The sequence below is a fragment of the Temnothorax curvispinosus genome, unplaced genomic scaffold, assembly GCF_003070985.1.
Source record: "Temnothorax curvispinosus isolate PA1 unplaced genomic scaffold, ASM307098v1 QBEX01011438.1, whole genome shotgun sequence".
NCBI lineage: Eukaryota > Metazoa > Arthropoda > Insecta > Hymenoptera > Formicidae > Temnothorax > Temnothorax curvispinosus.
In genome coordinates, this window is record NW_020221218.1 from 103,391 (window position 1) to 117,471 (window position 14,081).

Genomic DNA, 14,081 nt, shown 5'->3' on the forward strand with positions numbered 1-14,081 from the left:
TCAGATGAAGACTCAAATAGTACAAATGAAGAAGAAGAAGAAGAAGACTAACAACTAATTTCCATTGGATCTCTTCTACGGCGGTTATAAATTATTTAAAAATTTATATTTCCTCGATTTTTAACTGTACAGAAATGAATAAAACACGAAATTGTTCGTAATTAGATTCTCTACAACTTTTATTTAAAACATTTTTCGATTTGAGAGTCCATTTTCGAGATATTAGCGAAAAATGCGCGACGCGCGTACGCGTTTTTGTTGCGTCGCAAAACTACCGGTGTTTAAAAAAATTCTATCTCTGCTCCATTTGGTCGTACAGACTTGAATAAAAAACGAAATTGTGCGGAATTTTGTAAGCTACAATTTTGATATCTACATAAATTTCCGTAAAGTTGATATTTTCCAAGTTATTTGCGAAAAACTGATTTTTTGAATCTTTTGGACTCTCCCCTGCCCGCAACGTAGCGTCTACACGTGGGGACTTTTAATATGTTGAATAGTATCCTAAAACAAGCTTGTTTACAAAGTTTCAGCCCAGTCAGTATTATTTCCTCCAAATCGACAAATTTCGAGTCATTTTACTGGGCTACAAAATATTTTACCTAATGAATTGAGACATCCACTTGCAGTCAAAGAAGTAATCATTTGTAGAACCTGCTACAAATTCAACATGATCCTTGTTATTAATTACGAAGAAGACTTGCCTCTTTTTGGAAACTTGTGTTGGATAGTGAAGCCACAAAATGTACAAGAGCGTCCCCTCTTTCTTTTGTCAGGGTTGCGGACCGTTAGTTTCAACGAACACTTGCACTCCTATGAAATTAGGCCTACTGCGGAATGGTTTCTGGTTGAGTACAGAGACCTTGTATCTTTTTATCCGTCTATTGCTCACGTGGGGTCTGATGGGAACACTTATGTGACTTTTAGGCACATATTGTAATAGTTGTAAGATTATTTGTATAAGTAATTCATGTATCTTTTATTTTAACACGTTGCATATTTGACTTGTCTACTTTTGGCATTTTGTATTTTTTTCCATCTTTTTACCTTAAATACAATGAAAGAAGTAAGGAACTACACAGGAATTAAGAATAAAGTCTTATTAAAGTCTTTATTACTCATTTCTGTGTAATTCCTTTTTTTTATTGTATTTTAACTCTTAGAAGAATGCCCTTTTTTAATTTATTCAAAAGATATATACTAAAGAATATATACTATGTTATTAGAATATATTCTATTACTAAGCTACTTACTAAGCTACTCACTTACTCATATTAGAAGTATATTCTAATTTATTAGGATATATTCTATTACTAAGCTACTTACTCATATTACAGGTATATTCTAATTTATTAGAATATTTCATATACTACCTATTAGAGGGAAATATTCTGTAGTTTATCGGATTATTCTAAAATCAAGAATATGATTTTTTTCGGTGCGCGAATATAATGCCTGTCTCGCTAGACGCGGATACAGCGGTGATCAAGCTCTTACAGCATCTAGATTATTTATTAAGAGAACAATTTTAATTTTTCATAGATATCTCCTTCCCTCACTCTTTCCTTTTTTTCTTGTTAAAAGCTAAATAGTACGATTTCAAAAACCTCGTAATGGTACAATTTAGGAAACATAATAATTTTATGAAAATATCAATTTAACTTTTAATTATATTGTATGTATGTACACTAGGGTGTGTCATTTTGGAGCAAATTTTTTTTTTATTTCACGAATAGCATATATATACTTGCAGGAAGGTAACATAAGATACCTGTTAAAATTTTAGCCCTTAATATTAATATTAACAGGTCGCTCATCGTGATTTTTTATTTAGTAAAATAGAAAAAATTTTATAACTATCTAACAAACAGTAATACAGCATTGTGCCACATAGATTTTCTGTAGTAAATTTACCGCTCTACAAAAAAGATCTCTTATTATTTTTTTATAAATTTAACCGTTCAAAAGATATTCAAAGTTAAAGTTTGATAAATTTTATAAAACTTGTTTTTGCTTCTTATGAATTTTGTATCATATCGACTATCAAAAATTATGAAATAATCAATACATATTTTTGTAGAAAATTTAACGATTTTCAAAAAAGGTCTTTTATATTTTTTTCATAAATATAACAATTTAGACGATATTAAGGTTTAAAGTTCAAAGTATAAATTTTTTTTTACGAAAACAAAGCTTCCTCTATGAGGAAGCAAAAGGAGCAAAATAACGTGAGCAAATATGGAGCATTTACAGAAATATCTTCAATCTATTATTTCGAAAGTTGTAATTATTGAACTCGTCGCACAACGGCATGCTCCTCTTTGCCGGTCAAGTTATTTTCGCTCTACCGTTTATTTGATTTAAGATGAAATAACTCTGTTCTCTGCTAGTTTGGGATAAAATAGAATAACTCGCCATTGCTAAGACGATGAGAAAATGTAATGTGTCGGCCAATAATAGCGTGAATCTACGGAAAGAGATTGGAATTGATAAGCAGCATCAGCTCTTTCTTTCTGACCGTATTTTATTTCAATAAACCCAATTTCATGTTAAATAATATTAAGTGTTTTCATAAATGCGTTTATTTCCCGAAATAAAATATAATTTGTAGTCTAATAATTTATACAAAAGAATTAGAACGAAGGAACACTAACAAGTTATATGAATAACTTTTAAAAACCATTTTTTAAATTTGGAATTTTATCTACAGCAAATGTTATAATTTATTATTAATTTACAAAAATGGGTACTCTTTTTTTTTTAATTCTTTGTATGATAATTACGTACATGAAAATTTTAAGACAATCGCATTTAAACAGCTGTATTACGCAGCCCGGAATCTTGCGTTGGTCGTCGAAAAACGATTTACGGACCTCGTTCTCAAACGTGAAGCAACGTCAAACAACAGCAGGGGGGTGTTTCTTGTAGCTCGGCCGGCTTTCAAGTTTAATTAGCTGCCGGCCTTATCGAGAAACAGGGTGTCACACATAAATACAGTCCGGGCAACTCTCTCCAGACTCGTTGATCCCGGGGTGAGTCGATTCTCGGATTTTCTTCTCGCCACGAAGCAAGAAGCAAGCCTCTTTTTTACGATTTCGGCGCACATGTGCTTTTCTCTCACATGATGATCGGTCGATGGAAAACTGATGTTCCTGTTCTGTCAGTCAGTTGTGTCAAGTAAATATGTAAATTCGAGAGATATCCCAAAGGAATTTATTACCATGTGCCCCGTTGTATACAGATGTTTTTACCTTGGTTTCGTATAATTTACGACTTATAAAACACATGAGAAAGAACTGCTTTCTATTTCATAGAAATTTGTTAGATATTCCAGTTATTTTTGAAGATATTCGCGTGGTTTTTTATTTTGAAATTTAATATAAAATATATAACAATTTATTAAACAAAGAAAGTTAGATAAAAATTTCCGAAGTATCATATTTATAAATGTGTAAATAAATTCTTTATTTTTTTAAAGGAAAGATTTTTAAAGGATTTTTAAAAGAACAAAAGAAAGATTTCTTATATAAGAATTAAATGTATAAATTAATTATATACTGATCTCATTAATTGATACTTGTGTCTGTTGATAGTTTGAACAAATTTTATTATCGCAAACACCAGTAGAATTTACTGACGAGTTAATACCTGATCTGAGTAGTCATAAAATAGAAATATTTTTGAATGTGAAGTTAAAAACACATAGGTAGATACAGAGATGAGGTAATAAATAAATAAAAGTATCTTGTATCTCCGTAGTCATATCTCCAGCAGCAAGTTTTAGTAGAATGTATCTATCTTCGGCTATGTTTTTACGCACATAAAACACGCATGTAACACGCCTGTTATCGAGACGCATCTAGATCCATAAATTATATCTCTCGAATCAGGTATTCCCGCTTTGTTTTCTTCTTAGCTTTCATGATCATTATTTCCAAAAAATATTATTTCGAATAACGAAGATACATGTGTTAATTATATACCTATCGATAGATAACTTCGATCAATCCGATCTCATATTAGTTTTCAAATCAAACTTCATTCCATTAAGATCTGTTTCAACCGAGGTTTCAACCAGATATTAAAAAAAAACAGTGTCATTATCTACACTTTTTTCAAAATACGTAACAAACAGGATGACGATGAGCCAGGCAGTATTCAAGACTTGTCGAAATCTCGCGTGATTTGATTCATCGGGATGAAAGATTAATCCGTGAGAGCCGTCCTTCCCCGCCCATCGCGGGTTCAGTTCGGGATGAAGTTCGATATTTTATTAGCATCCAATCTGGGTGTATTCTCGTTAAAATCGGACACGGAACTCGTCCTCCCGTCTGGCCCGTCGTACATCAGACCCAATGCGCGCACCCACAAGAGCCCCCCCGCTGCCCCTTACCCCCTTCCTTCCCCTTTCGTGCACGAACACACGTAACTCTTTCTTTCGGGTCGTCTTCTTCTCGTGACTGGTCGTTACAACATAATTCAAGTCGCCGACACGAGCACAAATATTATGATAGACGGCTGTTTATGCGCCGCGCATAGGTCTGTGTTCGGAAGATGGAAGAAGGTGAAGGAACAAGCATAGGAGTTCAAGAGATAGAGAGAGAGGGAGGATCACTCTCGAGTTCCATTCGACCCGTCTCGTTTGGGCCAAAGAGACAAACTCGGAGATACCTCTCTTGTCGTGGCGGCGCGGCGACTGGTGGCTCGTGGGTGAACGGTGGGCGTTTGAAAGAATGCCTCTAAATAATCCCACGGAGATGAACACGCCTTGAGAGCACTTGTAGCCGTAACTCTCACTCTCAGAATTCTCAAATTTTCGCCCTATTACCCTGATTTAAGAGTCACGGGAATAATTCGCACGCGAATGGATCGCGAATGTCTGATCGATGATATTCATGAAAAGTTGAATGGACGCGACATTGAAGCTCTCTTCTCACCGTTCTGTGTTTTTTGAGGTGAGAAAAAAAATAGATTTTAATATTTTAAAAGCTTTACAAACTGTATATGGCAGTTGCAAAAATAGTTCAATTGCGGCAATTCGACTCTCTAATTATATCTTAATGACAAAATTAATAATCGTCATTTTTTATAATTTCTTAAATAAATAAATATTCGTATATTTTTAAATTAATATTTATAAGAAGTTAACATATTCAATGAATAAATTTTATTACTGAAAAATTATATCGTCTTACTATATATAAAAATACCAATTATTTCACTTCTTCATGTGTCAAATGTATAAAAAAACCGTGAAATTTATATATAACATTGTTACAGTGACATATAAATTACGTCGACACGCGACACGACATACTGACATATAAATACTCGGTAATTACAGTATCGAATTAATCCTTCGAAACGTTCTTAACACATTACACGCGAATACCAATCCCGACGTCTCACAGCGGGATACTCGTCAGGATCCACCCGCCGCGCCGGCCAAAGTTAAAGAGACAATTCAACGGAAGGAAGATTATCCGATATCGCGCCGCTAAAGAACCACACTGGCACTCCTCTCCTGTAATGTGTCTTCTCGCGTGGTAGACACCGACCGCGACGTCGTATTTCGCGTGCTTTATGAGCGCAGCTTCTTCTGGACATCGTCGAAACAAGAATATACTCCGTGACCCGGGACCCAACAGCCACGCCGGCGCCGGTGCGCAGCCACGAATTCAGACATATATATATATATCAAACCCATAAATCCGTTCATTCGTATATTTGATGAACGATAACGCAATGTGCCTCGAAAAAAACAGCCACTGTCGAACGACGATCGGGAAATTCTTTGTCAGAATTATCAGTTTTATCGGGGAAAAATAAGTTTTATTTGTTTCGCGTTCGATGGTGAATTTTAGGGCCACTAAAATGATTATTTACACAACTCTGTAAGTTGTTCCTCGTTTTCTCTTGAACGTTTCGTTCCCCGCAACATTGTAAATTAGTTATATTAACGATAGGTAAAGACATACGCGCATTAGTTTTGGTTATGCTAATAATAAGTCCGTTTTATCACTTTTAAACTTAGGTTGGACGAAATTGCTTGCCACATGTACTTATTCTACTCGAAGGATTCAGAATCTATTTTTTTTAAGGGATTTAAATCTTTCGGTCATTCGAGCGGCGCGCGGCGTCTGTCTAATATGCTTTTGAAAACCAGAAACAATTTTAGGCATTTACCTTTATTCTCGTTTAGCTTGGAATTTTTGCTCGGCAAAATTACAATTTCAACGTTTTAACGTAGCGACTTATAATTTGTTTAACTTTGTCATTCTATAATTATGTGTTACATGATGTATAAAACAATACAACAAGAAAAATGATTGCGTACATACGTGTATGTTAAACAAGTAAGATTAATAAGACAAAGACTATATTATTGACAATTTGCATTAATATTTATGATTATGATATTCTATTGATATTTCTCATTTAGCATGTAATAAATGTGTCAATATTTTTATCATCTATTCTATAGAAGATAATTCAATACGGTGATATATACAATATTACAAAATACTCTTTACTGTTATTTGAAAATCAAAAACATTTTACGCGAAAGTTTATGATTTGCTATTAAAATAATACCAGCGTACCAAATCTCGAAAGAAAGGACAAGAAGGATGTAACAGACTTCTAGAAATCACACGAAACGTGTGGAATATCTTTCACCGTTGGGTAATAAAAATTGAGTTTCTAACTCCTCGAAACCGTTTCCTAACGTGATATAAGTCCGGCAATATCGCAAGTAGCGTGACTACTACAACGTATAAACGAAATTAAAGATTCAATCCCGTGATTTACGATTATCGGCGCGGCGCGTGTAATCGACTAATCGATCCTTCTTTTGAACTGGTATCTAATAACGCAATTAATTCACTAATTGGATTAGACCCAACGCGTTTCTTCACTGACGAATTACGATTCACCACGTGACGATTAGAACATCATAAATAATTTTTATCTTAGCGGCACCTTTACTGAAATTAAATCGGATGCTGCCTACATAATCATGTACATACTCATGCCTTTCGGTTATCTTTGATCTTCTTGGTTAGAATAATACATTTATTTTTGTCTAATACAAAAAGAGAAAAAATCAGAAATGTGTAGACATTGACTCATCACACATTGCACGCATAAAAGGCTTGATAGTCCAAACTCTGCGGTTTTATTATCATAAATCGAACATTATATCGGCGCGAATATTAATGGAATTTGTAGACAAATCGTTTATTTGGAATACGAAATGTTAAATCTCGTCACGTGCAAAATTTGCACCTAGTTTGTCTATTTGATAAATGTGATCTTTTATCTTTTTTTTTTTGCTATCAAAATAAGCTAGTTATGATTATTTATTTTATTATGCCAACGGCATAAATAATAATTGAACGTAGCATATTAGTCTTACACCAAGAAATGTGTCCTAAATATTGATGATAGTGTCCCATTACCAAATGACATAAAGAATGATCAGCGGCACTTCTGAGGCTCTTCGAACAGCTGATTCCATGTGTACATGCAAATATGCGCGCTGCTCTGCAATTACGCGATAAAGGATTGTACGTAATTCATTATCACGATACGACCCTAATTATTATCGTCAACTCGATTGCACCTCGTTAATTGCGCGGAACTGAATAAATCACCTGCTGCTTGCTCTTTCGAATAGAACATATAATTCATTAAAAAAATATTGGAAAAATATTTCTAAAATATTATAAATATAAGAACATCCTAAAAATATTTTATGATTATTTAAAATAACGTTCCGAGATATTTTTAAAAATATTTTATGATTATTTAAAATATTGTTCCGAAATATTTTCAAAAATATTTCTCTGAAATAAGTAAAAAAATATTCCACCAATACCTTGAATACATTATCTAGACATTTTCCCGAAAAAATTAAAATAAAAATGGTCTTTCTAAGAATATTTTTATTTTAATTTTTTAAATTTTTTATATCAATATTATTATTGCTGTCCCTTTTTCCATGTAAAGATCTCTTACACGAAAAAATTGAAATAACACATCGATCTGAGAATCTGAGCTAAATATTTCTTTTGTAAATAACATCCACTTTTATATGGCATATATAGATAAAAGGGTTAAATTCCGTATTCATTTGATGGCCTCTTATGCACGTGACATGCAAGAAACATATTATAGTATATAATAACAATAAATTATCCGTCGTACGAGAAGAACAAGCAGCACAGCCGAGTTATAAAGTGGCAAGATAGTTGCATTCTTCTGGCACTCTTTACGGTTGCCGTCTCCATTAGTTGTTTTGTTTCTAACGAATTCATTATTTACTACAACTTCGCGATTCGCGGCGCTATAATTGGCGTCACGTCGTTAACATCACCTGCGATCTCTATACAACATTCTCTTCAAAGTCACTCGAATGATTAGAGCGCATTAAACTTCTTCAAGAAATCGTTATATTCAGCAACTTTATAAACTTCTTCGATGAAAATGAGATCTAAGCAAAATTTCATAAAAAAATCACCGAATTAAATAAAATTTTATTTCGTATCTTTTTAAATCCTTTTCTCAAATTTATTTAAATACCAAGACGCGGATATAATATGAATGCAGTAAATACATTTGAAGAAATATGTTATAATAAATATGTTTTCTCGCTTTCTTTTTATAAATATTTGCATGAGAGACTTGAAAAATAAAGAAACACTTGTTTCAAAAGTTGCAGCGTGATTTTCGAAAAAAAGCATTGAATAAATACCAAGCCTCGGTAAATTAAAAATAATTTAATGTACTAGGAGCAACATTCTCCAATCTTTAGTATAACCGAAAGAGATACGCAATTAGTACGTTATTTTACTTTCGTCTTGCATCTCATTGACCGATCACCGTGTCATATTCGTTTTCTCGGCTACCCGAATAATTTATAATCCGGTAGCAGATATCTAATGATCCGTAAATCAATCATATATTTTTTCGTAACGCTTCGGTAAAGACATGTACACATCTCGTATAGAGATGTTATGTATTATATGTAATATCGAGTTATATTTACTAGAGATATTTAGTAGTACCTATGCAAAAATTATATATATATATATATATATATATATGTAAAGTTTATCAATTTTTAAATTGAAAATCTATCTTTCCTATTTAAATTTTCTTTTAAAAAAATAGCGTTTTACATGTCAATTTAAAAACTCATATAAAAACAAGTAAACGTTCTATATATTGGGGAAATGTTTGGGAATAAAAAAAGAGACTATTTAAAGCTTTATTACAAGCTTTATTCAATTGCGAAAAGATAGTGTTTTCTTGCAAATCTTGCAAATATTGTTTGCCGCGTGACATTTTAGCATTCTCCCAAAAATCTTGCCTACATTCTTGCAAATATTATGATAGTGCAGTATACATTATTCTTGGCATTTGCACCGTACTTCCGCTGTCGTTGAAACAGCTGCCAAATGACTCGACTTGAAGTAACAGACACAGTTTACTTGCGATTGCTTTTGAAGAAGCTTTTTAATCCGCAAAAACGCTTTAGAAGATCTAAAGGTTTAGGAAAAGTAAATGCAGCAAGAGCAATGCAGTTCTTGATATTAATTTTCCCATTTTCCATTTAACGATTCATAAAAATCGAAAATCTTAAAAATTCTTAGCAATTCAGCATATCATTGTTCTACTTAAGAATGAATACAGACACTGTAAAATTTTTTTGTCTTTAAATGTATTCATGTGCGTTTAATATAATTGTGCGGTTGTATTTGTTTAAAGTCACTTACAGTTTTCTTTAAAAGAATGGTGCTACTGCTTATATCGATCATTTACGTAACATAATCAATTTGCATTAATGCAAGTTAATCTATTATTTCTAAACTCATTATTCACTTTATCATCTTATTATTTAAATCTCATAACATTAACGATCTAAATTTACAGAAAAGAAGAGATAAACATATCGAATATATATTTCGACATTTCGTTCATTTCACGCGTCGCGTAGTTTTATAATATCTATACCTACGCTTCGAAAGGAAAGAAAATAGTCCTAATAATTTCATCTGCATTTCTCGCCTAAGCCAATATCGAGAAGACAGATTTGGCGTAGCCTTCATTTCGTCATAGCCATAAATATCTGAGGGAAAATACGAAATTTGTTTAGATTTCTCGCGGCGCCTCTCTTGACGCGTAATCGCTCGTTACTCGCTGCTTACTAGAATCCGAGGATCAATGCGACTCGTTTAGCGTACTTGTGCCGCACATGTGATGCTCAATAAAGTCGCTATCATTCCCGGTATGCCGCATTTAACTGCTAAAAAGATGCAGTTACAAGTTTGTAGGAGCGACCTAAATGAATTATAGCATAACAATTATTAGTAACGGGATTATTTATTCACACGGTGTAGGTACGCGGAACTAGTCGCTTCTCTTCTGGTTTACAGATGCTAAAATCCGGTTTAAGAGAAATAATTATTATTTTGACAAGGACAAGCCAGGTTTTTACAACTATTTATTCAACGTATTTGAAAAAATTAACTTCGTGTTCGTAGGTTCTTTGCTCTTGATTCCCTCGTACGCGTATAAAGAACGCTCGAGTGTAAATAAAATACGCAGCATAAGATGAAGCAGTTTGAACCGATGTTTGTTAGTTGAACCGACAAGTGTAATTGTCTGTGGAGAATACCGCCGCTTCATCTACAAAGTCACCATAACGGCTAACGGCGAGATCGTGGCACACATGCACCACTAGCCAGCGATAACTTAATGTTCACTGTGCACCATCGTTGGACAGTCGCGTTGGTTCCGCATTATCCTTAATGTCTCGCTAAGGAAACAGCTTAGCGTTTTAACTTGCATTAACCTCGTTTTGCGCACGTGTGCATTGCCCATTAATGTATCCCGAACAGATACATTGCGCTGTGTATAAACCGAGAGTGCATCGCGAAATTAATTGAGGCAGCAAATGGAAAAGGGACACGAAATGGGCAAGAATCCTGTTTTGAAGGAAATCCTGTTCCGGTGCGTTTAAAATCCTTTGTTTTACGAAATACTTGAAGCCCACATTGTATAATTTATATATGTCTACAAACAGAAGTGTAAACGCTCTTCCGAATATTCTGTCAAATAAAATGCAGATTTCTAACTAATCTTGAACTCTTTCGACGGAAAATTTTTATTACGTATTTTCTTCAGTCATTTCAATTAATGTTTTTTTACGGCTTATTAGGATTATTAAAAACCAGTTGCTTATTTATGACGTGTAACGTATTGTAATTCTAAATTAAATTAAAAAAAAAAAACAAATATATATTAAATTGAGTATGAACATTAAACTGAAACATCAGCAAAAAAGAATCAGTCAACAAAATAAATAGTCATAATATTTAATGTTCTAATACTTATTGTTAGCAATTATAACGCTAACGCTAGAATTAAGCAAAATTTTGAGCCAATAAATTTTAAATCAGAACAAGGATAAGGAAAGGATAAGAAAAGATAAGAAAATCTATAAAATAAATGCAGTAGCTTTATATCAACTCGTTAATAGCTTCTGCTTCACACTTACAAGAATCTTTCAACATAATAAAACTCGTCATTTTATAAAATTATTTCTTTCAATTTCTGTTTCAGCTCAATTGCACAAAAGCATGCATCTTCAATGAGACTCTGGAGCAACACAATTACAATACGTACATCTCGGCACACTGGTCCAAGGAGAACGAAACGCTTTACATTGGTATGGACCGTTATGGCCATCCGAAGAAAGTAATTGTCACAGAAGGTAACACTCTGGGCAAAAGGTCATCCAACGTTCGGGTACTGACGCAGGTGGTTTCGGCTGATCGCTTGGAGATCCTGCAGAGGCGGATACTGGGCGCTCATCACAAAGTTCGCCATTGGCATCATCATTGCCAGACTAGCGACGAAACGCTGAAGATGTGTCGCGTAACGCCGCCCCCGGAGATTCAATGCCGCAACAACAGCCGAAAGAAGAAGAAGAAGCGGAAGCGACGGTGCAGGTCGGGCGAGCAACCCGGTTCCCAATGCAAAGTCACCGAGAAATCAATCGCGGAATCAGTGGCAGGTGTCATCGAGGCGTCATCGGAGATCGTAAGCAACACCACGCCGGAATCCAAGCGATCCTGCGAGGGGGCGGCCAGCGAGGAGGCTTGCAGGCGACAGGCTCTCTCCGTTTCGGCGAAGAAGCGGAAATCGCGGATAGACGGCGGCGGCAGGAACCACACGCTCGGTAAGAACAAAGCACCAACGTCAAATGCGAAAAAGCCAAACCTCAGGGTCGCCGATAATCAAAGTAAAAAGCCTGATTTGACGGACGGGAAGAAGAAGAGGAAGAGGACGACTCAGCAGCAGATGAGCTGGGGGATGAGCACGGTGGCATCGCCATCCCGGAAGCGGTACGGGCCTGGCACGACTTCCTCGTCCCGAGTCTCTTTGTCGCTAACAGCGCCCGCCAGCGAGGAGCAATGGGCCTCGACAGCCACGTTGTCCTCTTCGCCGTCTCTTCTTGGTGCGTCAACCGTTCTCTTCTCTATCAAAAGGCCGAGTTCGCCGCAGTCTGATCATAAAAAACCCCCGCCGTCCTCGAGGAACCACATCGCGAGACCGATAGGCTCGCGTAGGATAGGAAAGTCTTCCCGGGATAGCGCGGCTCTGCCGGGTCGATCGAGGTCGATATCGGCGACGTCGAGGAGCAAAATAGCACTGCTACCGTCAACCACCAAAGTTCCTGAAGATACATGCGCCTATACTACAACCCCTCTGCCTCAACTCTCGCCAGTTCTCCCTTCCTCGTCCTTGTCCTGGCAGGAATCCGACGACGAAGACTCCTCGCTCGTCGACGAGGAATCGTCCTCGATCGTTTCGAGCGAGCTCGCAATCGTCACGGTCGAATCCAGCACGTTGGCAGCTTCCGACGACGTTATCGCGGAAGTTACGACGTTTAGCTCGGACGAAAGAACCTATGAGGACAGCGACGTGGTCGATATGATCCCGCAGACTACAACGAAACTTCCGCTGGAGAGACTGGCGATGTAACGCCATCCCTCGGATGGCCGGAGGCTGATTTGTGCGCAATTGTAAACTTACGTGTACATAGCAATCACTCTACGTTACGACTTACTTCACATTCATGCAACGAGCAGGTGGCACACATGTGTCGTGCAGAAATTTTGATATTATGAGGGGATCGATATGATTGCAGTTTTGGTGAGATCGATTTAGTTGTGTAAAGTTTTTTGAATAAACACTTTAAGAACTTAAATCAAATATGAATCGAAAATGAATAAAAATTGAATTTTTTCGTCAAATCTATAATTGTTATTTATATCAGGATTTTCCGCTCTGATGTCTGAACCTGAAATTAAAATCCCGAAAATGGCAATCCACAGTAACTGTGTTATAAGAGACATTGTCTACTTTTTTCTTTAAGCGGAATTTAACTGGACAAATTGTACTATTTTCAATATCACTCAGTCGTAAATTGTATATAAGAGATCATTTTTTTGAGATCATATTACTTGATAAAATAAAAATATTCATCAATCGGTTAAAATGCTATTAAAAATAAATTTCGATAATAATTAGATAAATAAAAAAATTTAATTATATTAACGGAAAGATGCCCTTAATTAATATAAAGTTTTATTATAACAATATTAAGGGATAAGTATTTCTTTAGACATTCTCCATATAATCTTATAATAAAAATAGACTTATAAAATTTTGAGATAGTACAAAACTCAAAAATCATCGAAAAAGAGTTATAATAACTGTAACTGATCTATAACAGATATTATAAAGCTCTCAATATTTATTGATAACACATTTTACATGACAAAAAACATTTTCATGCACGCTAAATTTAAAAATCCATAACGGTAGTAAATTGCGTTCACCGAAATCGTTTCGATATCGATTCCCAAAGCATTTACGGTGAGAGATGCGGTTCGTGTCGAGAATCGATGGACATTGGGCAAAAACGAAGTATCTTCGGTCGCGTTTGTTTGAACGACACAAGAGCGTGCCGGCCAATGCGTGTCTCTTTATGCTCGTTATCCGCAAGG

The 14,081-nt window shown here is 35.3% G+C and overlaps 1 protein-coding gene across 1 annotated transcript in view; it reads left to right on the top strand.

The window, feature by feature from the left end:
* Positions 1-13,549, top strand: part of LOC112461474 — a 36,637-nt gene extending 23,088 nt beyond the window's left edge. The window contains exon 2 of the mRNA XM_025026717.1: positions 11,629-13,549. Within this exon, the coding sequence (XP_024882485.1) occupies positions 11,629-13,053 (1,425 nt within the window). The 3' untranslated portion in view covers positions 13,054-13,549. The remainder of the gene's footprint in view (positions 1-11,628) is intronic.
* Positions 13,550-14,081: the final 532 nt, after the last annotated feature.